We start from the raw sequence: 22,295 nt of genomic DNA on the forward strand, positions 1-22,295 counted from the left end.
CTGCGAAAAACGTCAGTAAAACTATTAAACGCATTGTTAATCGATTCATTACAATAGCAATTTATATCGTTCACAATTCTATTAAAATCCGGTAATTTGGCTATTATTCCCGAGCGAAATTCATTGCGTAACGATTCGTCCCATTTAAATTTGATTTCCTCATACGAGGGATTATCTCCTGAAAAATTATTACAATAAAGCGAAAAGACAAAAACGCATGATCGCTGATTTCGTTAATATCATTCACAGTAAAATCCTTAATCAACGAAAAATATCGTTCTTGACAAAGCAAGTAATCAATTGTAGATAGCTCGTTACGTGAAAAATATGTGTGCTTACAACTATCAACGGTCCTACCGTTCATAATACGAAAACTCGATGATTTACACAAGTCAAGAAGTTTAATCCCGTGATTATTGTGGGACTTACCTACTGATGTCCTGACCGAGTGCACATCGGGATTATAATCAATATCTTAGCTTACTATACATAATGTGTCATGTATAATATAATCGCATTTATTACTAGTTCTCCTATTAAAATCACCGAACATTAACACTTTACCTCTATAATTATATGATGCAATATCATTTTCTAAGATATCAAAGAAATCCACATTAACAATGTCCTCATACATTTTAATTGTAAACAATGGTTACAAATGAAAAGTTAAAAGGAAATGGTGAGCAATTGAATCCTTATGGCGAGTAAGTTGTCAAAACAACAGCCTATAGAGAATCTACGCGGTAGCAATTTATTTTAGTACATGTATGTATATTTCGTTTTTTATAGCCATGTGTTAATATTGACTGATTAGTACCGTTGTGCATCTAAAAACGTGTTTTTAAAAGATTTCGAAATAGTTGATGTCGTCTGTCAAGTTCCATGCATGTAAAACGTGCAACAGACCAGGTGTTGTAACACAATATAGACGTGGAATTAAGAACATTAAGTATTTTAGGGTGAAAAATATAGATCGGAATAAATGCACACGATGAAAAAGTGTTAATCCATTGAAACTAAAGCAAAAATACATTAATTTACGAATTAACATAACAGTAGATGTTCGTTCATAAAAATATTAATGACGGTGGAGTAGATGAGTTACGCGGTAATGCCAGTACATGAACATGAATAAAAATGAAACGGAAACACATTAAATGAAGCATTTTATTTCAGGCTAAACATATTTAATATATTTTGTTTTAACTTGGTTTGATCGAGAATTTAATACAAAGCTCGTTAATACCAATGCATTTATTATTAGAATTATGGTATGGTTCATTCTATGTTAGACTTACAGACTTTTCCTTGGCGCCAACTTAGATATACGTTGAATTTCTTTTTTCAGCTTTGTAATCATAAGTGGTGTTCGTGAGAATCCTGCATGAAATTATGAGAGATTGTTAATCAATGGCATTTTCCTCATTTTTAAAATCTCACCACTGTAGACAATTAAAAGTAAATAAAATTGGTGTTCAAAAGTCGAACTTCATGTTCGGTGACTGTACGGAATATTAAATACGTTCAAAGAGCGAACAACTGCAGTGCCTTCAGTGCTTTGATATAGCTTGTTGCTATTTTAAATTCTCATGCTTTATCACGAATATTTCTACAGTTAACGCAATACATAAGGAGAATCATTAATGTCTGATTTACTAGATTTCTTCCTTGAAGAAGCGCGTGAAGAAGTTCCTCTGCTATTTGTAATACTATTAGAGTTGTGTCGCGGGCTACTTGTATGTAAGGGGTCAAAGACTTCGCATTGTATCGAATCAACTGTAAAATTAAGCACGGATAATGGTTCAAAAGAGTTTGAAAGTTGGATTTCATAACTTTTAAATGTAAAACTGTCACAGTTAAAGTTATCACATTTATAACATTTCCAAACAACACATGAACTTGCCAAATCTTTAAGGTCAGTAATGCACATAGATAAACAAGACTGGTGGTACCAAATACTACCATCATCTCACGCTAATCCCTCAGGGGACCAAGTAACAGGCATGGAGTTCAGATGCATAGCTATTAGTAAAGTTGTTGAAGCAAACATTCACGTTTATATAAGTCGGTGAATAGAGTCTTCAATATAAGGATTCACATACTGATATTTCAATACGATCTTGACAAATGTGCTTAGGAATACACACACAGTAAGTAAATAGAATGCATTGTATTGTGTGTTTTTTTACGCTCTTTGAACAAAAAGCCGAATTACAGGAACACTCGTGGTGGGCGGCGTCCAGGAAAACAATGTCCGCTCAATATCTCTCAAAAGTTTACATCGGGTCATCATGAAAGTTGGGGATACTGCTTGTTGGCATAATATATTACCAATTTTGTTAACCAGCCAGGTCGAAAGTAGTAATTTCGACTAGTGTCCCGCGATGTATTTGAGCTGTTGAGCATTATAATGCCACTTTTTGTGTACATTGAAAAGTGCGGTTAAGGTTTGCGTACAGGATAATATTCGGATTAAAGTTTGCATAAAACAGGTACGTATCTTTGTTACAACTTACGTTATCAATTGGAGACTTCACACACGTCTTTGGGATCATAACACGAGGTCACCGACAATGTGCCGTAACTATAACTCAGAAAGGTAATGCCGCTTATTATACTCAAAACTTTCAGATTACGTTTGCGTGCAACACCTAAAATGTTCAGCTTACGTTGACAGCGGAAAAAATGTGTGCGCTATTTTGTGGCGGCTATTGTTTTATTGCTTTTAAAATGATGCATAAACATATACTTACATTGATAAACTACATAGTTCATTTGTCTAAATTGTTTCAAATATAAGGAATACTTTGGTGAGGATAAACCGCACACAAATGTGCCAAAAATGTCCATATCGTTAGAAGTGTCAGTAACTTGCAAATATAAGTTGTGCAAAATATTTTTTTCAGGTATTTCAAACAGGCTGTTTAATAAAATTAACTTCAAAAGAAGTTTCTTTTCATCGAACACATGACTAGACTGTTGCTTGATGTTTGTGTCGTCTTGATAGCGGCGACTTTGCTGCAGACGACAGATGCTCGACGTGGTGTAGGCAGAAACAACAATCCGGGTATACTCATTTTGTGACTTATCAAACGGATATCTCATTTTAAACATTAACATTTTAACAAATGGTAATTATTATGGTACCCAGGATAGGTTAAATAGGGAGAACTCACTTTATTTTGAACGAACACAAATATATACATGTATTTATTATATTTTTATGCCCCCGGATTGAATGATCGGGGATGTATTGTTTTTGGCCTGTCTGTCTGTCATTCTGTCACTCTGTCATTCAGTCCCCAAACTTTAACCTTGCATTAAAGTTTTGCAATAACTTGCAATATTGAAAATAACAACTTGATATTTGGCATGCATATGTATCTCATGAAGCTGCACATTTTGAGTGGTTAAAGGTCAAGGTCAAGGTCATACTTCAAGGTCAAAAGTTAACAAATACAATCCAAGGGAAGTAATAAGCTTTAAAAGGGAGATTATTTAAAAGCGGCGCAATATGGGGCATTGTGTTTCTGACAAAAACATCTCTTGTTAAATTAAACATGTATATATACAGAGGGTCGATATTCGGCAAACGCAACACCCGTGTTTTCAATTAACACCAATTTTGTTTCAACGCAAAAATCGTTATTATTTAAGTAGAATATAAAACAAGTTAGAATACACGTGTACTCATATATTATACTTTATGAATGAAAAAATGTTTTAAATAAATGCATAATACAGATAGAAGCACATGATAATCTATATAATTTTACCTTTTGTTATATTTTTGTGTTACCATTTTGGCAAAAAATAACTAAACATCAACGCCTTTTATGTAATTTCAAATTTCATAAAATAATTGGATGCAATATATTATCGATAACGGAATTTTGCGAAGATATTAAACGTTTACGTAAACTTTTGTCCAGGTCGACTTAACCGCTTTTCCGTTAAATCACGTGAACGAAAGGAGTTTCGTAACAACAAATTACCAGAAACATTGAAGTACGCGATTGCCATTGAAGGATTTCCAGTCGCCGAGCTTGACCTCGTTTTGAACTTCAAGATTAAAATACCGGACTGTTTCATTGGAAACATGAAAAGAGGTTTCCGTAAAGAACGTCGTCAACGGGTAAATTTTATAGGTTTAAGATTAATGTGAAACAAAACTGAAAAGAGTAAAACAAAATTATAAAGTTTACAGACCGCTAACATTAAATACGTTATCACGATGTCCAAAACGATAATTGTTTATTTATTATGAGCACATTCCTTCTTCGATCAGAAACCGTTTATTCAATGTAAACACGCCCAATTAATAGTAGACAAATGTCACTAGAATATCGACCATTGACCTTGTTAGACCATCATTAGCAAATATAAAATGCGCACCCTTTTTCAGAAAAAGAAGGTTGGCATATACACGGACAAGAACGGACACGGATCTTTCGCCTGTGAAGCGAGTAAAGGCAATGATTCGCAGTTAATCTGTGATTTGGTTAGTAAACTTTGTGATAATTGTCGACGTAGCGATTTATTTGTGTCTGTTTCTCTTCTGTTAAACGTAATTCATAAATGTATTTATAATTTTCCCAGCATGAGCTTATGTTTCGTCTTTATGATGTAATTGCGGTAACCGTCTTTTTTCAGAGCGGGCTTGTGCACTTCAATGGCACAGCCTGCTACATCGGAGGCGGAGTTAACGAAACTGTGTGTTATAACGTTACCACGGAAGGAAAACTGAAATGCCTTACCCCACCTGATGGTACATTCATGAATAGTCTTTTAATCGAGACTCAAGTTGTGGCATCGGAAGAGTTTAAGATACACGTTCTACTTAAAAAAAATCGTTTCAAGATTCTGGTATTATAAAACACTTAGTTTCTCACACTTACGCATCACATTTCGATTTAATTTTGGTTCACGGTCGTTAATCTCTGGTGTCACCTCTTTTTTGGACGCATAAATAAATGAGCCAATGCTACTTCCGAGGTGGCGCTCAGGCCCGGATGTTTTGAAATTTAACGGATAATTTTTCAAGGTGATTAGGCTTTATGTTTTGTCAACATATTCGGAATTATTTTTTTAAAAATTCGGACAATGTAGTGCTATGCAGCAAAAATGAATTCATCCAAAATGTACAGAAACATAAATCACAACCCAATTGGAAACGTGAAACCTTTATAAGTTGTGGCATGTTATAATTCGTATAAGCAAATCGTTGTCTTTTGCCTGTGTGACGGGCACATTCCCTGACTATTAAATCGCGCATTACATTAAAATATTGATATGAACATGTACAAGTAAGTGCATGCACACAAATATTGGCTTCTAGCCGATTAAAGAGATAAATTTGCATTTTTCAGAAAGTGATGGAGCCAATACCAAGTATGTTGCACATCTATAGATATTTTAAAGCGACATATTTAATATAATGTTAACAGGACTTACAATTTTTGTAAGTTGACTACTTCAGAACATTTGAGTCGCACGTGCGTTTTTAATTAGAAAAAATAGTTTTCTAACAATGTCTTGATGGATTTAAACGTTCGTCTTTGTAAGGTTAGAACATTAAACATGTAATATACAAAAATGTAACGGAAAAAGACCGAACTATATTCACTTTTTGGAGTTGATATTGAGAAAAACAACATATATGAGCCTAATAAAGATTTGTTGACCTTTGCCTTTTAGTATATTAACTGTTTGGATTAAGCGACACAAATTATCGTTTCAAGAAGTATTATTTTACATTAATTTCGTGAATTATCATACTGTGTAAACATATTGCTTTCGATGAACTTTTTTGATAATGTGGAAAATTTAGATATTGGTTTTATTGAGTATTACTCATTTTTGGTATATATTGCACAATATGTTTTATTTATGTTAGTGACTTTTTAATGGAGATGATAACTTATATATTAAAAAAAAAACTACATCTTATTTATTATAAGATGTGTTAATGTTCTGCAAAGATTTGGGCCTTCGAATGTACGTTGAAAAATAAAGTAAATATAACAAATAACATTATCTATCAATTGTACCTCCTGTGATAATGCCATTGCAATACGACTGTTATTTGATACATCATGCATTGGCGCAACATCCTATCAATAGCACCATCTCCTTAGCATTGGCTCCATCTCTTAAAAAAAAAACACCAAAATAATATATTACGTCGGCAAGAAGCCTGTATTTTGTGCATGCAGGATCCTATTTATGTTGTACGCATTAGTTTGATGCCGTTAGCGATTTAATTGGGTGGAAATTTGCTCGTCACACAGGACAAACTAATCGAAATGCTTTTTTAAAATCCGCCATGCCACAACGTATGAAGGTTCTCACGTTTTTAAATGGATTTAGAATGAATGTTTCCTTACATTTTGGATGAATTAATCTTCGCTGAATCGCACTACATAGCCCGATTTTAAAAATAATGCGACATATGCTGAAAAAAACACATAACACCTTATCACCCTGTAAAGTTATTGATGAAATTTCAAAACATCCGGGCCTGAATGCCACCCCGGAAGTTGAATTGGCTCATTTAATAATGCATCTAAAAAAGAGGTGGCGCGCGCGATTTACGGCCGTGTGGTTGTTGAATGTAAAACACAGAAGGAATTTTATTGAGCAAAATCGAAGCCTTTGCTTGTCAACATCTGTTGCGTACTCTTTTGTTTTAGTTGTAAGAGCGAATAGTTCCGGTATTATGCAACGGTCAGCAGATTTACTGGCTCGTGGCCGTCGCTCCATTCTCCCGTCTCCGGGATTCAAGGTTGTTGAAACTGCGTTTGCACTGGACTCAGCATTCATGAAACAGTACGTTACTTGATTCACGGCACGTATTGATAAAGCAAAAGTCCTCACGAGTGGACAATTTCAATAAACAAAATATTATTTCGCCTATTGCATTTGTAGCACTCAGTTTTAAAAAGGTGATAGCTGCGCTCCATTTTTCTTTTTTTTTACTGAGTTTATTTGTTCGCAAAAAGTTTATAAAATATCATTTGGTTAGCATGGCATATATAAAAACGTATTTACTTCATATTTGGAACTAAATAATTTAATAAAAAATATTCTTTAAAGATGAATGATAAAAGGGGCCTTTTCACGTTTCACGCTTTACACAAAATTTAAAAAAGTTGTTTCAGATTCGCAAATTTTCGTTTTAGTTATGATATTTGTGAGGAAATAGTAATACTGAACATTTACCATGCTCTAAAATATCCATGATATGCATATTTTGACGATTTGAAAACCTGAAAATTATAAAGCGTTGCAACGCGAAACGATTGAATAATTTGGAAAGTTCAGTTGTTGTCATGTTATTATGTGAAACTACGAGGATTGCTTATATAAGTAAAAATACATCCCCTAATAGCATGAGCCCGGATGGTCGAGTGGTCTAAGGGGAAGACTTTTTACTCCAGGACTCCAGGGGTCAGTGGTCGAGCCCAGTTGATGGTAACTTTTTGTTTTTTTTACTTGTATTCTTTTGTGTTTTTTTTACTGGAGATTGTTATGTTAAATGTTTAAATTTATCAATATAAAGCATTTAATGACAAGCTTCAATACATGCCAAAATCTGTGAAAAGGCCCCTTTAATACTATCTTTAAGGTTTTTATGTTACATGAACATTTGCAGAACATCAAAACTTATTTTCTCGTGTTTTATACACTAATAATCTTAAAGAAATCCTTTCCGCACGACTTTCTGTTTATTTGTTTGACTATTTGTATATCTGTCTGTTTGCTCGTCTGTCTGTCTGTCTGTCGGTGTGTCTGTCTTTCGGTCTGTCCGTACGCCCGTCGATCCGTCCGTATGTCTAGACAAATTTGTCTAGAACAGTTTTCATTAACTTTTAAAAGTGCAACTTTCACACTTCCCAGTATTGTTCCTTACGATATGAAGGTGAAAATGTGTGATTTTTTAACATCCTTCGTTCAAAATTACACATGTTTGTTACCCCTGTTCAACCTTAAACCTCATGTATATTATTGTTACTCTAGATCCTTTAGTATTATAGTATTGCATTGCGATTGTCTTATGACTTTGTTTAATTTCTTCGCCTGTCGTACAGACTGGTTCAATTGATACAAATGATTACATATAACTTCATGCAGTTATTCGTCACGCATGTTTAACGCTCTAGTCATCGATTATTGATCCAATGTCAGATTCTACGATCGCCACCCGGGAAACACGACGGCTGCCGAAGCAGAAGTTGAACTCTTCGTGGCACTGTTGGTCAACGAGGTAGGCACTGAGTTAGTACTGATTGAATGTTATTAAACATTTGATATTATTTTTATTTAACGTGGAAATCTATGAAAAGCCCACGGAATCGCATACTCTCCGAAAAGCCGACCACTCCATTTACTTTGTACAAGTCTAATATCAAATAATAGGGGTTTTCCTTCATTGACTTGGTAATCAATGTATCAAAATTGTTTGACTTTTAATAAATTGTAATATTAGTTTCTTAAACATCCACGGTATGCACAGGAGATCATATTTTCGGCTATCAACTATTGTCAAATTGTACATATAATACATATACGACACGATGTTTGTATAAATAATGAATATTTTAGATGAACGTTTTCTTCGCATCCGTCAAAGAGGTGTCTGACGGTAAACTTGACATTTATGTTTACCCTGCAGCAGTCGTCTACCCAGGCGTAAGTTTTGCTTGAGATATAACCAACAAGTCCTGCTTATCGTATACTTGCTCAAGATATCATCATAGTTTAAAACAGTTTAGAAAATAAAGATGCAGTTTTTACAAAACAAAAGATTGATATGTGTAATGGAATTTTACCGTGATCCAACTTGTATTAAAGTACCCTAGCGTAACAGTTTGGATAACATTTGCCCGTGAAGGATGTATTAATTTGTTGTCATAATAAATGTAGATTAAACCATGTTGTCAAAAAGAAACATACAAATATCATAAAGCCAGGTTAAAAAAAAGAATCTTACTTTATATAAATTATAGTGCAAAACTGAAGTTGATCTGCAGGTAAGCTAACAACACAAAAAATTCAACCCAATCAACCAAACCCAAAGTTTGATTAGCAACCGTTTTTTTTTTGGTTAACAATTACCTTGAACTTGATCCGGCTGACTTTTCAAAAAAGCAGTTCCAAGCTAGGTTTCATGTCGCAAGGAACATCATTTGAGCACATAGCACGAATGACTAAGATTGAAAACCATTATTCTTTCTATACTTTACCCGAAACTCTCCAAAAGGATTCCAATACTAGTTACGCATGTATGCTACATACACACACATGTTGGCGTAATACCTCTAATCCAAATTCCAAGTGTTTGTGAAGAAACTATTTTGAGAAAAGTAAAAATGACCGTCATCAGACTGACCCAGATAAAATCTCAGGTCTACACGGAAGCAAGAATAATAAATTGCAATACCAAACTTATGTCATTGAGAGCAAACAGTTATTTAAATATATATATCCCTTATTTTTTTTTGAAGTATTTTTTCAATCCTAAGCTGGGTCTCTATTTCCAACATTAAAATGACAAATGAATAAAAATATCAAAGTCAATTATTCAGAAGTGCATTATTTTATCAAGCAAGTTTGAACTTGAGATGATTCAATGTATTTTAGTAAGAGAGTGAAACAGGTTTAGTATTTATAAATTCAAGGGTCATTTTCTGAAAGGGCTTATTATCGAACTCGGCCGGGATATAATGCTACATACACCACCGCCCAGTTTCATAAAGAACCGACTTTTTGAACTATTGAGCAGTCATCGTTAAGTTGACGCCGCAAGCCCGGCCGCTGCAGTTGTACTAATCACACTTTCCGTTTAAAAAAAACGTGTAAAAATATACTTCAACACTAATTACAAAAAGATGGCAAAAATCTAAAGCTAATCATTAAATGGTTGAAAATTGTCACTAAGTACCTAGTAATATATATATATAAATATAGATGTTACAATGTTTCATTTATCCGTAAATATATAGTGGAAAAGTGACGTATACGGCGAACTTATACCGCCTTGCTATTTGTTCCAGCTTTTCTAGAGAACGTCTGCCTAGAAACTGGTAGGCCGAGGGTTTGATCCCCTTTTCGGCAAAAGATTGTGTAGCTGGGTAACAATAATATAACATTCGTAATTGAATTCCAGTACGGGTATAATTTCGCATGGTCTTCAATGCACAGTGACGGTGTTAGCCTAAAGTCGAGTACAGAATTCGACGAACGGCTAAGAGCGTTTTTCAGCAGTGGTTTCACAACCAACCACCATGATTATGCCATGGCTCTTACGGGGTGCGTGCTTTATTTATTTATTTATTTATTTATTTAAATTATAATATTGTTTTCATTGTATACCTGTATATTTTTCTAAGATAAAAAAGACCTGATACTGTATTATTATTTATTAGATGCTTTTAAGTGAAAATAATTTTTTAAATATAATTTTTAGTTGTTTAAATATTTGCATATGTCGAAGCAGTATAATTGCTTAAAATTTATATTTTCATTCGATAAAAATATAACAAAAAGAGAACTGGTTTTTTTTTATAAATAGCAAATGACCGATTACCTACCTTAGCGACAAATTGTTATAACCTCTGCTTTATGAATAATTTATGTACATTTTCAAATGTTAGTAAAAGACATTAAGGGATATCAACTTATGTCTCTCTCATGGAAAAACAACACACAACAACAAAACCAACAACAAAAGTTCCAATAATACAACTAAACAATTTCTGTGCATTTTGGGACATAAAATTGAACAGCGTAACTGTCCTTCGGGATGTCCGGTTAGCGCCGTGGTTGGTACACGCGCTTTCTCAGCTACAATTCAGAAATTCGTCTCCACTTTCGAAATACTTATAACCACTAATGAAAAACATTTTTGTTCAAATCGCTCGTTAAAATAAAATTATATCGTGCACCAAATTTAAATAAAGTTTGCAATAAAAATAGAATAATTGGATCATACGATTGTCATCGGAATCACATATCAATAAAAATAGATTAATTGGATCATATGATTGTCATAGAAATCACATATCAATAAAAATAGATTAATTGGATCATACGATTGTATTCGGAATCACATATCAATAAAAATAGATTAATTGGATCATACGATTGTCATCGGAATCACATATCAATAAAAAGAGATTAATTGGATCATACGATTGTCATAGGAATCACATATCAATAAAAATAGATTAATTGGATCATACGATTGTCATAGGAATCACATATCAATAAAAATAGATTAATTGGATCATACGATTGTCATAGGAATCACATATCAATAAAAATAGATTAATTGGATCATACGATTGTCATAGGAATCACATATCAATAAAAATAGATTAATTGGATCATACGATTGTCATAGGAATCACATATCAATAAAAATAGATTAATTGGATCATACGATTGTCATAGGAATCACATATCAATAAAAATAGATTAATTGGATCATACGATTGTCATAGGAATCACATATCAATAAAAATAGATTAATTGGATCATACGATTGTCATAGGAATCACATATCAATAAAAATAGATTAATTGGATCATACGATTGTCATAGGAATCACATATCAATAAAAATAGATTAATTGGATCATACAATTGTCATAGGAATCACATATCAATAAAAATAGATTAATTGGATCATACGATTGTCATAGGAATCACATATCAATAAAAATAGATTAATTGGATCATACGATTGTCATAGGAATCACATATCAATAAAAATAGATTAATTTGATCATACGATTGTCATAGGAATCACATATCAATAAAAATAGATTAATTGGATCATACGATTGTCATAGGAATCACATATCAATAAAAATAGATTAATTGGATCATACGATTGTCATAGGAATCACATATCAATAAAAATAGATTAATTGGATCATACGATTGTCATAGGAATCACATATCCGCTTAAGCTCATTGTGGAACCCCAAGTAGCTCCTGTCTACTTAAACGGAACACATATATAACATAATATCCAATGTCATAGCTCCTGTCTACTCAAACGGAACACATATATAACATAATATCCAATGTCTTAGCTCCTGTCTACTTAAACGGAACACATATATAACATAATATCCAATGTCATAGCTCCCGTCTACTTAAACGGAACACATATATAACATAATAACCAATGTCATAGCTCCTGTCTACTTAAACGGAACACATATATAACATAATATCCAATGTCTTAGCTCCTGTCTACTTAAACGGAACACATATATAACATAATACCCAATGTCTTAGCTGCTGTCTACTTAAACGGAACACATATATAACATAATATCCAAAGTCTTAGCTCCTGTCTACTTAAACGGAAGACATATATAACATAAAATCTCAGTGTGGAACCCCAAGCTCCTGTCTGCTTAAACGAAACACATATATAACATAATATCCAATGTCATAGCTCCTGTCTACTTAAACGGAACACATATATAACATAATATCCAATGTCTTAGCTCCTGTCTACTTAAACGGAACACATATATAACATAATATCCAATGTCTTAGCTCCTGTCTACTTAAACGGAACACATATATAACATAATATCCAATGTCTTAGCTCCTGCCTACTTAAAGGGAACACAATATATACCATAACATCCAATGTCTTATCAATGTGGAACCCTAAGCTCCTGCCTTCTTAAACGGAACACATATATAACATAATATCCAATGTCTTAAGCTCAGTGTGGAACCCCAAGCTCCTGTCTACTTAAACGGAACACATATATAACATAATATCCAATGTCTTATCTCCTGTCTACTTAAAAGGAATACATACATAACATAATATCCAATGTCTTATCAATACAATATCATCGTTAAAAATGTTGTCTAACTACATTCCCTTTGTAACTTTGTACATTGTAACTTCCCAATCCAATTTCATCTTGCTGTAGGTTAGATCTCCTTGACACGGACGAAAGCAGAGGGTTGCTTGGTTTTGCCTACCTCGCTTCGGTATGTGATGACTCGGCTTACAGGTACTCCATCAACGAGTTCACAATCTACAACGTGGCCTGGGTGGCGTCACATGAAATGGGACACTCGTAAGTTGGGACATCTCTTCTGTGACATTCTGCATAACAAATAGAGTATCGCTCATACTTATTTTCTACAAATGCTATGCTCAAGTAGTGTTGATAGATATATGTTATATTGAAATAACCGGTAGCCAGTCTATTATATAGTTATACAAGATTTATGTCTCTTTCGTACTCTTGGTAATAAAGTAATCAACATGGTAGCAGCGGAGTGGGAATGTTCTCGCCAGAAAACAGAAAAATAGACACTATTTCCGACCTTCGATCAAAGATTGATCAACGCGAGAAGAAAGATGGCAGACTCGTCAATCAGACTGCCTAGTTTGCTGAACGTGACCGACGGCAATGTGACGGAGAATTTCAAGAAGTGGAATTCTACATGACGGCAACCGGATTCTGACAAAAAGTACGCTAGGGTGCATGTCGGAATACTTCTGCACTGTGCAGGACCAAATATCCTTGACGTATATGATCAAGCAACGTGGGAAGACCCGGAATACAAAAAACGACCCCGTCAAGGTCCTACACATGATAGAAATCTATTGGAACCTCCGCAAAAATGAAGTTCTTGAATCGCACAGATTCTGGACAACGCCTGTCCAAGAGCCGTTTGACAATTTCTTAACAGAGTGTAGAAAACGAGCCTCAACCTGTAACTTCAAGGACACTGACCGAAAGATCCGTGATAAGATAGTATTTACCACATCGGGTAAATTATACGAACTATTATTTAGAGAAGACGAGCTTGATTTAAGCACAGCGGTAAAATTAGTGTCGAGCATATGAACAATCATTGAAACATGTCCAGAAAATAAGAGACAAAGATGTAAACAAAGTACAGCAATGTACAGCCAGACCAAAAAGAACACTATGCGGAACAAAACAAGTGACCAACCAAAGCCGCAATCACAGCCGTGTGATTTCTGCGGTAAACTCCATGCGCCGAAAAAGGAAGAATGCCCTGCATGGGGCAAGAAATGCTCCTAATAAATCATTTTCAAGCAAAATGCAGAACTAACGTTCACATGGTCCAAGATGAAAATGCCGAACTTGAAAATGATGAATTCTGGTTAGCACAATTTGATTCTAAAACCCGAGTAATTGCTACAATGGTAGTAAATGACCTGCAATGTGACATTTCAAGTCGACACATGTGCTGAGATCAACACGATTAACCAGAAATTTGTGAGAAAATCACAGGTCAAAGGTTACGCGTTTACGCTAAGAATAAGGAACAAAACGACAATGAAACCACTTGGTGAAGTGACACTTCCTGTTAAAAATCCAAAACTGACAATATTTATGATGTCAGATTGATCGTTGTCCCGATAAACTTCCAGAACCTCTTAGGGTTGAAAACGGTGCAAGAAATGAACCTGATAAACATTAACACAGATGCCTTTGTGGGGAAAGTTGAGAAAGATCTTGGTGATCTAGGTGAAGCTAAGCTCTACGTAGAAGAAGATGCAAAACCAATTGTTTTGCCAGCACAAAAGATACCAATCGCCATCAAATGCAAAGTGAAACAAGAACTTGACAAACTTGTAGAAAGAGGTATTCTTGATCGAAGAGCCGGCCGAATGGGTGAACCAGATGGCCGTGGTACGAAAATCTTCCGGGAGCCTGCGTATCTGCTTAGACCCACAACCTCTAAACAAAGTGCTGAAAAGAGAGCGGTACAGACTTACCACATTTGATGAATGTCTTGCCAAATCTCAACCAGGCAAAGTTGTTCACCAAAGAGGATGTCAAGAAGCATTCTGGCATGTGCGATTAGACGAAGGGTCGTACAAGCTCACAACGATGATAACCCCTTTTTGTCGATTCCGATGGTCAAGATTACCATTTTGACTATGAGTATCAAGTGAGTTCTTTGCAAGAAACTAAACGAAGCTTTGAACGGTCTTGAAGGCATTTTTGTGATCGCAGATGATATCATCGACGTTGGCTGTGGTGAAATAGAACAATCAGCAAAGTCGGACAATGACCGTAAACTGAAATCACTTGCAAAACGATGCTCAGAACAGAAAATTATTACGCATGAAGAAAAGACAGAGGTCGGAAAAGAAGTGATCTTTCATGGACATAGAATGACAGACAAAGGTGTTTTGCGTCGACCATGGAGCCCATTCGTCAACTAACGCGTAAAGATGCCAAGTGGAGATGGACAAATGAGTGTGACGAAAGCTTAAAAAAAAGTGAAAGCGCAAATCACGAGCGCCCCAGTTTTGGCGTACTTTGATCCTGAAAAAGTAGTCGTGCTGCAAGTGGACTCATCGAAACACGGACTGGGTGTATGTCTTCTACAGGATGGACATCCTGTGGAATTCGCCTCGCTTGCTCTAACTCCCGCTGAGCGGAAATGGGCGCAAATGGTAAAAAGAAGCGCTAGCCATTCTATATGGACTGACGCGATTTGACCAATACACCTTTGGAATCAAAGTAGTAGTGCAGAACGATCATAAACCATTGGATACTATTTTGAAAAAGCCAAGTGCCAAAACGACTTCAAGATATAATTATGAAACTTCCGAGGTTTGACATTCAGATTTCGTGATCGTGGACGCTCTGAGTCGTACATACCCAAATTCAAAGGAAATGAAACTGCAGATCGATTGGACATTCGAAATTTCAAAAATGATGCATTCGACCAGTTTTCAGATGCAAGAATTCTGGAAATCAGACATGCAACAGAAGAAGATTCGTCAATGCAAGTTCTTCAGAACTTGATATTCACTGGATGGCCGAAAAAAGGTGACATTAGTGCTCAACAATATCTCCCTCTCAGAGATACCCTCAGTGTACAAGATGGAGTGATCTCCGAAGGTGAATCAATAGTTATTACAAAAAGCCAGAGAAAAGAAATGCTGCAAAGACTGCACAAAGCACATCAAGATTATGATAGTATGGACAGAAGAGCCCGCGGAACGATATTCTGGCCTGGTATGAGAGCAGAACTGAAAGAGTTCACGAAAAACTTCGCACAGTGGGAGAACAGAAAACCTCCCCGTCAACAAGAAAAGTTGAAACAAAATAGTAATGGACTAGGACCTTGGGACAAGGTCAGATAGGACTTGTTCCAAATACAGAACAGATCATATCTCGTCGTCGTAGACTACCACACCAGCTTCATCGAAGTGGATCTTCTGACAGCAGCAACCAGTCAGGAAGTGATTGACAAAATGAAGAAACACTTTGCTAGATTCAGAATTCCCAGAGAACTGATACTCGACGGTGGACCACAGTATACGTCCACAGAATTCCGTAACTTTACACAGAAGTGGGGTATAAAGCATCACATCACGTCGCCCCACTACTCATATTCAAACGGTTAGGCTAAGAGTGCTGTGAAAGCCATGAAGACGCTGATCATCAAGTGCCACGAGTCGCGTACGGACCCGATGGAGGCGATCCTGGAGCAACGAGACACCCCTCTTACCGACACCAAGAGGAGTCCAGCTGAGATGATGATGATGAACCGTAAGCTTCGCACCATGGTACCTTCGCGCGTGAAAGCAGAGTCAAGTTTTGAATCGCGAGTGAATCGTAAGAAATCGGTGAAAAAATGGTTCGATCAAAAAGCGCACGATCAACCAAAAGTAAAAATCGGTCAATCAGTGTATTTCCATAAGCAGAGCAAAAAGCCCTGGCGGAAAGGCATAATTGAAAATCTCAATGGTGATCGATATATTGTGCGTAGTGAAGAAAGTGGGCTTCACCCGATATTTGAATGACTATCCGTTTATTCTTAAATGAAGGGGAATCAGCACTCGGTCGGTCGGTCTGTAGGTCGGTCTGTCTGTATTAAGTGTCCGCTAATTCAAGTTGTTTTTATCCGATCTTCACCAAACGCGGTCATATATTTATCTAGATGATGTATAGGTCAAGTTCGAATATGGGTCATGCCGGTTCAATACTAGGTCACGGGGTAACTTAGTGCGTTTTAAACATTAAGCATGGTGTCCGCTCTCTATATCAAGGTTTTTTTTATCCGAGCTTCACCACATTTGGTCAGAAGTTGTATCTAGATGATGTGTAGGTAAAGTTCGAACATGGGCCATGCCGGGTCAAAAACAAGCTCACTGGTTCACTTAGTGCGTTTTTAACATTGAGAATGATGTACGCTTATTTATGTGAAGACAACATGCAAATTATTCTGTGCCAATGCGGCATGTGGCGGTAGTCGTCACGTCTGTGACAAAGCTCTAGTTACTTTGGTTGAACGATCCACGAATTTAACTCAAACACGACCGACGCAAATTGACATGTTCACGAATAAATCTTAAAAAACAATAACACGAAATGCCGTTTTGACGAATATAAATGATTTGACGCTATTTACAGACTTGGTGCTAGCCATGATTCGACGGAAGAATGCCCTTCCGGAAAGAACGTGATGTCCTCCAACTTGTTTACGCCTTCCGAGAGCACCATAGACACCTACAGCAGATTCTCAACATGCAGCACCGATCAAATCATCAGCCACTTGAAGCGGTTAGTACACATGATTTGTCGCTGTTGTTGAAAACGATTTCGATAGCATTATTATTAAAGAAGTTTGTTATGCCCCCGGATCGAATGATCGGGGGTATATTGTTTTTGGCCTGTTTGTCTGTCTGTCATTCTGTCACTCTGTCATTCTGTCCCAAAACTTAAACATTTGTTAAAGTTTTGCGATAACTTTAACAATATTGAAGATAACAACTTCATATTTGGCACGCATGTGTATCTCATGGAGCTGCACATTTTGAGTGGTGAAAGGTCAAGGTTAATGTCATCCTATAAGGTCAAAGGTCAAATATATGGCTTCAAAACGGCGCAATAGAACCTTGTGTTTCTGACAAAAAACATCTCTTGTTTTACGAGCTCTGCGGTTGTATCGACGTGTGAAGTCAGTTACTCCTCCCTTTGTTTCAAGTCATTGAAGGACTCTCTTTGTGGATGTGCGGTTGAAGATAAAAAAAGAACGACTGTAAACGCGCAACTAAAAGATAGAAGTACTACCTATATAAATGAGTTTTAAACAGAGAGAAATGTCTACCTTAGAAAAAGCGGTCGTTTAACTCGAAAAGTACTACCTTTGTTTATATGATGTTGAAACTAAAATAAAATGACTTCCTTTGTAAATGCGCCTATAAAGTCAGAACAGACTTCCGTTGCGAACACGCTGTTGACAAGAAAAAATACTTAGTGAATGCGTTGTTGACAAGAGAAAGTACTTAGTGAATGCGTTGTTGAAATTCCGAAAGGACTTATTTTGGAAATATGACGTTGAAATTCAGAAATTACTACATTTGTAAATGTGCTTTTGAATGTCAGAAAGGGCGTCAGAAAGTACTATCTTTGCAAATATGCCGTTTAAAGTCCAAAATTATTATCTTTGTAAATAGGATGTTTAAACTTTCGGATTGTCAAGGGGCATTTGTTTCGCATCATACATTCTACTATTAAAGCATTACACGTGTGCGTCTTCTCAAATTACCTAATATTGTTCTTGATATTTAATTAAAAAAAACTTTAACAATAAAATCGAATATTGTGTTGTGAACAGTCTACTTAATATCTTAGACTTATAACGTAAAATGCATTTTTAACTGCATACACATGAAATGTGCTTGCTAATCTTTTATGATCAGTTCTTCTGTTTAGTCAGCTGATGCTGTTTGTTTAGTTTACTTCAAGTATTGGTTTCATTAATTGCATCTTTATTTGTTGTTCAACAGACATCCAGATTGCACCGCCAACAATGGCTTCACGGACGAGCAGTTCAGAGCCTCGTTTTGCAGGGGCCTGCTTGGTCAGCAAAAAAACAGCCTTGACCTTCAGTGTCAGAAGCGAACTGGCTTTTCCGGAAGTACCGTGTGCGACGGGGTTAGCGTTAAGTGTTACTAAACAAACTAGAAAGTTTCACACGAATATGCCTATGCCGCTGCTTGTATAATCTAATTACTCATATTATTAAGGAAACTTATTAAGATTATTAAGGAAACTATTTCATTGTTATTAAGATACATTAGTCTTGCATTGTCGTGAAGGAAAGGTGTTTGCATTTTTAAGTAATAAAAATATGTTCATATCGCTAATCTTTTTTTCTGCAGACTATTAGCGGCGATGAGGGCTGTTACGAATATGGTCAAATTAATTGTAAAGATGCCAGCGGCGGATGCAACGTTAGCCTTGGATTCGTATGGAATGGAACTCCGTGCGGCAGCAAACGGGTGAGGTTAAACAAACTCTTGCTGTTATTTTTTTAAACTCATATATAATATCATGCCGTCATAATGAACTTGAACACGATCTCTTATACAGCATCGCATATTTGCAGATGTGCTTGAAAGGAAGATGCGTGCCAAATATCGACATCTGCAAAACTGCGACCACTACGATCAAAACGAATGCCACGAGACCCACAACAACAACCACTCGGCCAACAACAACAACCACTTGGCCCACAACCACAACAAGGTCCACAACAACAACTACGCCAACAGCAACCACTAAGCTCACAACTTTACAGCCCACAACCACCAAGTCCAAAAGCATTAGGGCCACAACACCAACCATAGAGGAAGGACAAGATGAATATAATGACGATGGAGAAGATTATTTAAACAATAGCAATAGGGCCACAACAACACCAATCACGGGGGAAGGACCAGATGAGTATAATGATGATGACGAAGATTATTTAAACAGTAGCACATGGCCCACAGCAACAACAACCACTTCAACAACAACTACCACTAGGCCAACAACAACAACCACAAGGCCCACAACAACAACTAGGCCCACAACAACTACCACTAGACCAACAACAACCACTCAGCCCACAACCACAAAAACAACAACCACTACCACAACCACTACCGCTAGTCCCACAACAACAACCACTAGGCCCACAACAACAACCACTAGGCCAACAAACACAACAACAAGGCCCACAACAACAACAACTACGCCCACAACAGCTACTACTAGGCCCACAACAACAACCACTAGGCCCACAACAATAACCACTAGGCCCACAACAACAACCACTAGGCCCACAACAACAACCACTAGGCCAACAACAACAACCACTAGGCCAACAACAACAACAACAACCACTAGGCCTACAACAATAACCGCTAAGCCCACAACAACAACCACTAGGCCCACAACAACTACCGTTCGGCCCACACAAACAACCAAAAGGCCCACAACAACATCCACTAGGCCCACAACAATAACCACTAGGCCAACAACAACAACCACTAGGCCCGCAACAACCACTAGGCCAACAACAATAACCACTAGGCCCACAACAACTACTGCTAAGCCCACAACAACAACCACTAGGCCCACAACAACTACCGTTCGGCCCACACAAACAACCACTAGGCCCACAACAACATCCACTAGGCCATACACAATAACCACTATGCGAACAACAGCAACCACTAGGCCCACAACAACAACCACTAGGCCCACAACAACAACCATCAGACCCACAACAACAACCACAAGGCCCACAACAACAACCGCTAGGCCCACAACAACAACCGCTAGGCCCACAACATCTACCACTTGGCCCACAACAACAACCGCTAGGCCCACAACAACTACCGCTAGGCCTACAACAACAACCACTAGGCCCACAACAACTACCGCTCTGCCCACACAATCAATCATTAGGCCCATTACAACAACCACAAGGCCCACAACAACAACAAGGCCCACAACAACAACAACTATCGTTTGGCCAACATCAACCACTACAACCACAAGAACTTCTTCTATGCCCACAACAACAACCACTAGGCCCACAACAACAACCACTAGGCCAACAACAACCACTAGGCCCATAACCACAGGGCCAACAACAACAGCAACAACGCCAAAAACAACTACTAGGCCCACAACAACAATCGCTAAGCTCACAACTTCCCAGCCTTCAGCCACGAAGTTAACAACCACCACGGAGGAAGGATTAGATAATGATGGCGAGGATGAAGATTATTTGAACAATAGCATTAGTGCGACAATAACAGCCACGGAAGAAGGACCAGATGCATATAATGATGATGATGATGATGATGAGATTATTTAAACAGTAGCACTAGGCCCACAACGACAACCACTGAGGAAGGACCAGATGAATACAATAAGCTCACACATCACCATACCACAACTGCTCTGCTCACAACTCCCCAGCCCACAACCACTAAGTCCACAAGCACTAGGCCCACAACAGCAACCACTGAGGAAGGACCAGATGAATATTATAATGATGAAGAAGATTATTTAAACAATTGATCCATTTATAAATTTTGTTATTGGTTGAAAGAAATGAAGTTTTCGATACTTTCTTTGTTACCTTAAGATTACAAATGATTAATATTAAGTTTCGTGATATCTATGAAGTTTCAATGTATTGATAATAAGAATATATATCTTAGTGAACATATCGTGCGTCTACTAAACACCCCGATAAGCTCGTAATATTTTCGTGGTGAATACATTCCTTCCTTTTTGTGTTACCGTGTATTTTAGTTATGCTTCTACAAAACAACAGTGGTTAAAGTTTACTCATTTTAAAATGGGACACTCTCTGATCTCCATCTGTGTAATGCCCAGCCGAATTTTACAAGTGAAATATTTCCGTTTCACACATGTGTTGAAGGTCATTTTGTGAAGTCAATGACCTAGTTCCACACCTTTGATATGCAATCTATCATAATACAGCCCCGTTTCGTTCTTGCAAAATTCTGGATCAAGTTCTGGTACTTAATATATTAAAATACAAATTACCATATATGTGTAAGGTCTTTAGGAACATTGACTGACGAACATTTATAACTCTGCCCAGCTTTTTAGCGAGTTATGGCCACTTTCATGACCCCAAGTATATATATATGTGTGTGCAACATCTCAATATTCCTATACGAACAACACATATACAACAAATGTCCATGTGTTTGTTAGTATGCTAGTCTCATATATCAGGATGGACCAAGGTGGGCAACTCTTATCTGGGATTTAGCGGCGTATTGTCCCTTTTGTACTTGTAATATTTAGATTCAGAGTGGCATCTTGTAAATAATAGCATAATTTTCATCGACCAGCATTGACAACTATATTGATGTAGTTTACACGCAGATCTAGCCGAAGATGTTGTTTTGGGTCCATTGATGCGAGGTTA

The 22,295-nt window shown here is 36.8% G+C and overlaps 3 protein-coding genes across 10 annotated transcripts in view; 1 reads left to right on the forward strand and 2 right to left on the reverse strand.

Moving 5' to 3' along the window:
- LOC127860125 (gamma-glutamylaminecyclotransferase A-like) overlaps positions 1–22,295 on the reverse strand; it is a 98,234-nt gene that overhangs the window by 70,215 nt on the left and 5,724 nt on the right. The gene's annotated exons all lie outside the window — the stretch shown is intronic.
- Positions 1–22,295, reverse strand: part of LOC127860126 (gamma-glutamylaminecyclotransferase-like) — an 80,155-nt gene that overhangs the window by 44,290 nt on the left and 13,570 nt on the right. The window lies entirely within an intron of this gene.
- Positions 1,949–21,556, forward strand: LOC127860118 (mucin-2-like). Of its 8 annotated transcripts, none has more exons than XM_052397949.1 (14): positions 1,949–2,153; positions 2,910–3,070; positions 3,936–4,138; positions 4,409–4,504; positions 4,657–4,771; positions 6,696–6,831; positions 8,191–8,269; positions 8,608–8,694; positions 10,172–10,314; positions 12,971–13,120; positions 17,459–17,608; positions 18,838–18,985; positions 19,213–19,332; positions 19,440–21,556. In XM_052397949.1, the coding sequence occupies exons 2-14, from the start codon at positions 2,971–2,973 to the stop codon at positions 21,201–21,203; spliced, it is 3,291 nt and encodes a 1,096-aa protein (XP_052253909.1). In that variant the 5' UTR covers positions 1,949–2,153; positions 2,910–2,970; the 3' UTR covers positions 21,204–21,556. The 8 variants fall into 8 exon arrangements, with proteins under 8 accessions (XP_052253909.1, XP_052253912.1, XP_052253911.1 ...); XM_052397952.1 differs by having other exon boundaries at positions 4,032–4,138; XM_052397950.1 differs by lacking the exon at positions 1,949–2,153 and adding an exon at positions 2,241–2,495.

The sequence above is a fragment of the Dreissena polymorpha genome, chromosome 15 (assembly GCF_020536995.1).
Source record: "Dreissena polymorpha isolate Duluth1 chromosome 15, UMN_Dpol_1.0, whole genome shotgun sequence".
NCBI classification, from domain to species: Eukaryota; Metazoa; Mollusca; class Bivalvia; order Myida; family Dreissenidae; genus Dreissena; species Dreissena polymorpha.

Coding starts and splice junctions, on each gene's coding strand:
- LOC127860118 (XM_052397949.1), top strand. CDS start 2,971: ATGACTAGACTGTTGCTTGATGTTTGTGTCGTCTTGATAGCGGCGACT. Junction 4,139..4,408: donor GTAAAGAACGTCGTCAACGG/GTAAATTTTATA, acceptor ACCCTTTTTCAG/AAAAAGAAGGTTGGCATATA. Junction 4,505..4,656: donor CGCAGTTAATCTGTGATTTG/GTTAGTAAACTT, acceptor GTCTTTTTTCAG/AGCGGGCTTGTGCACTTCAA.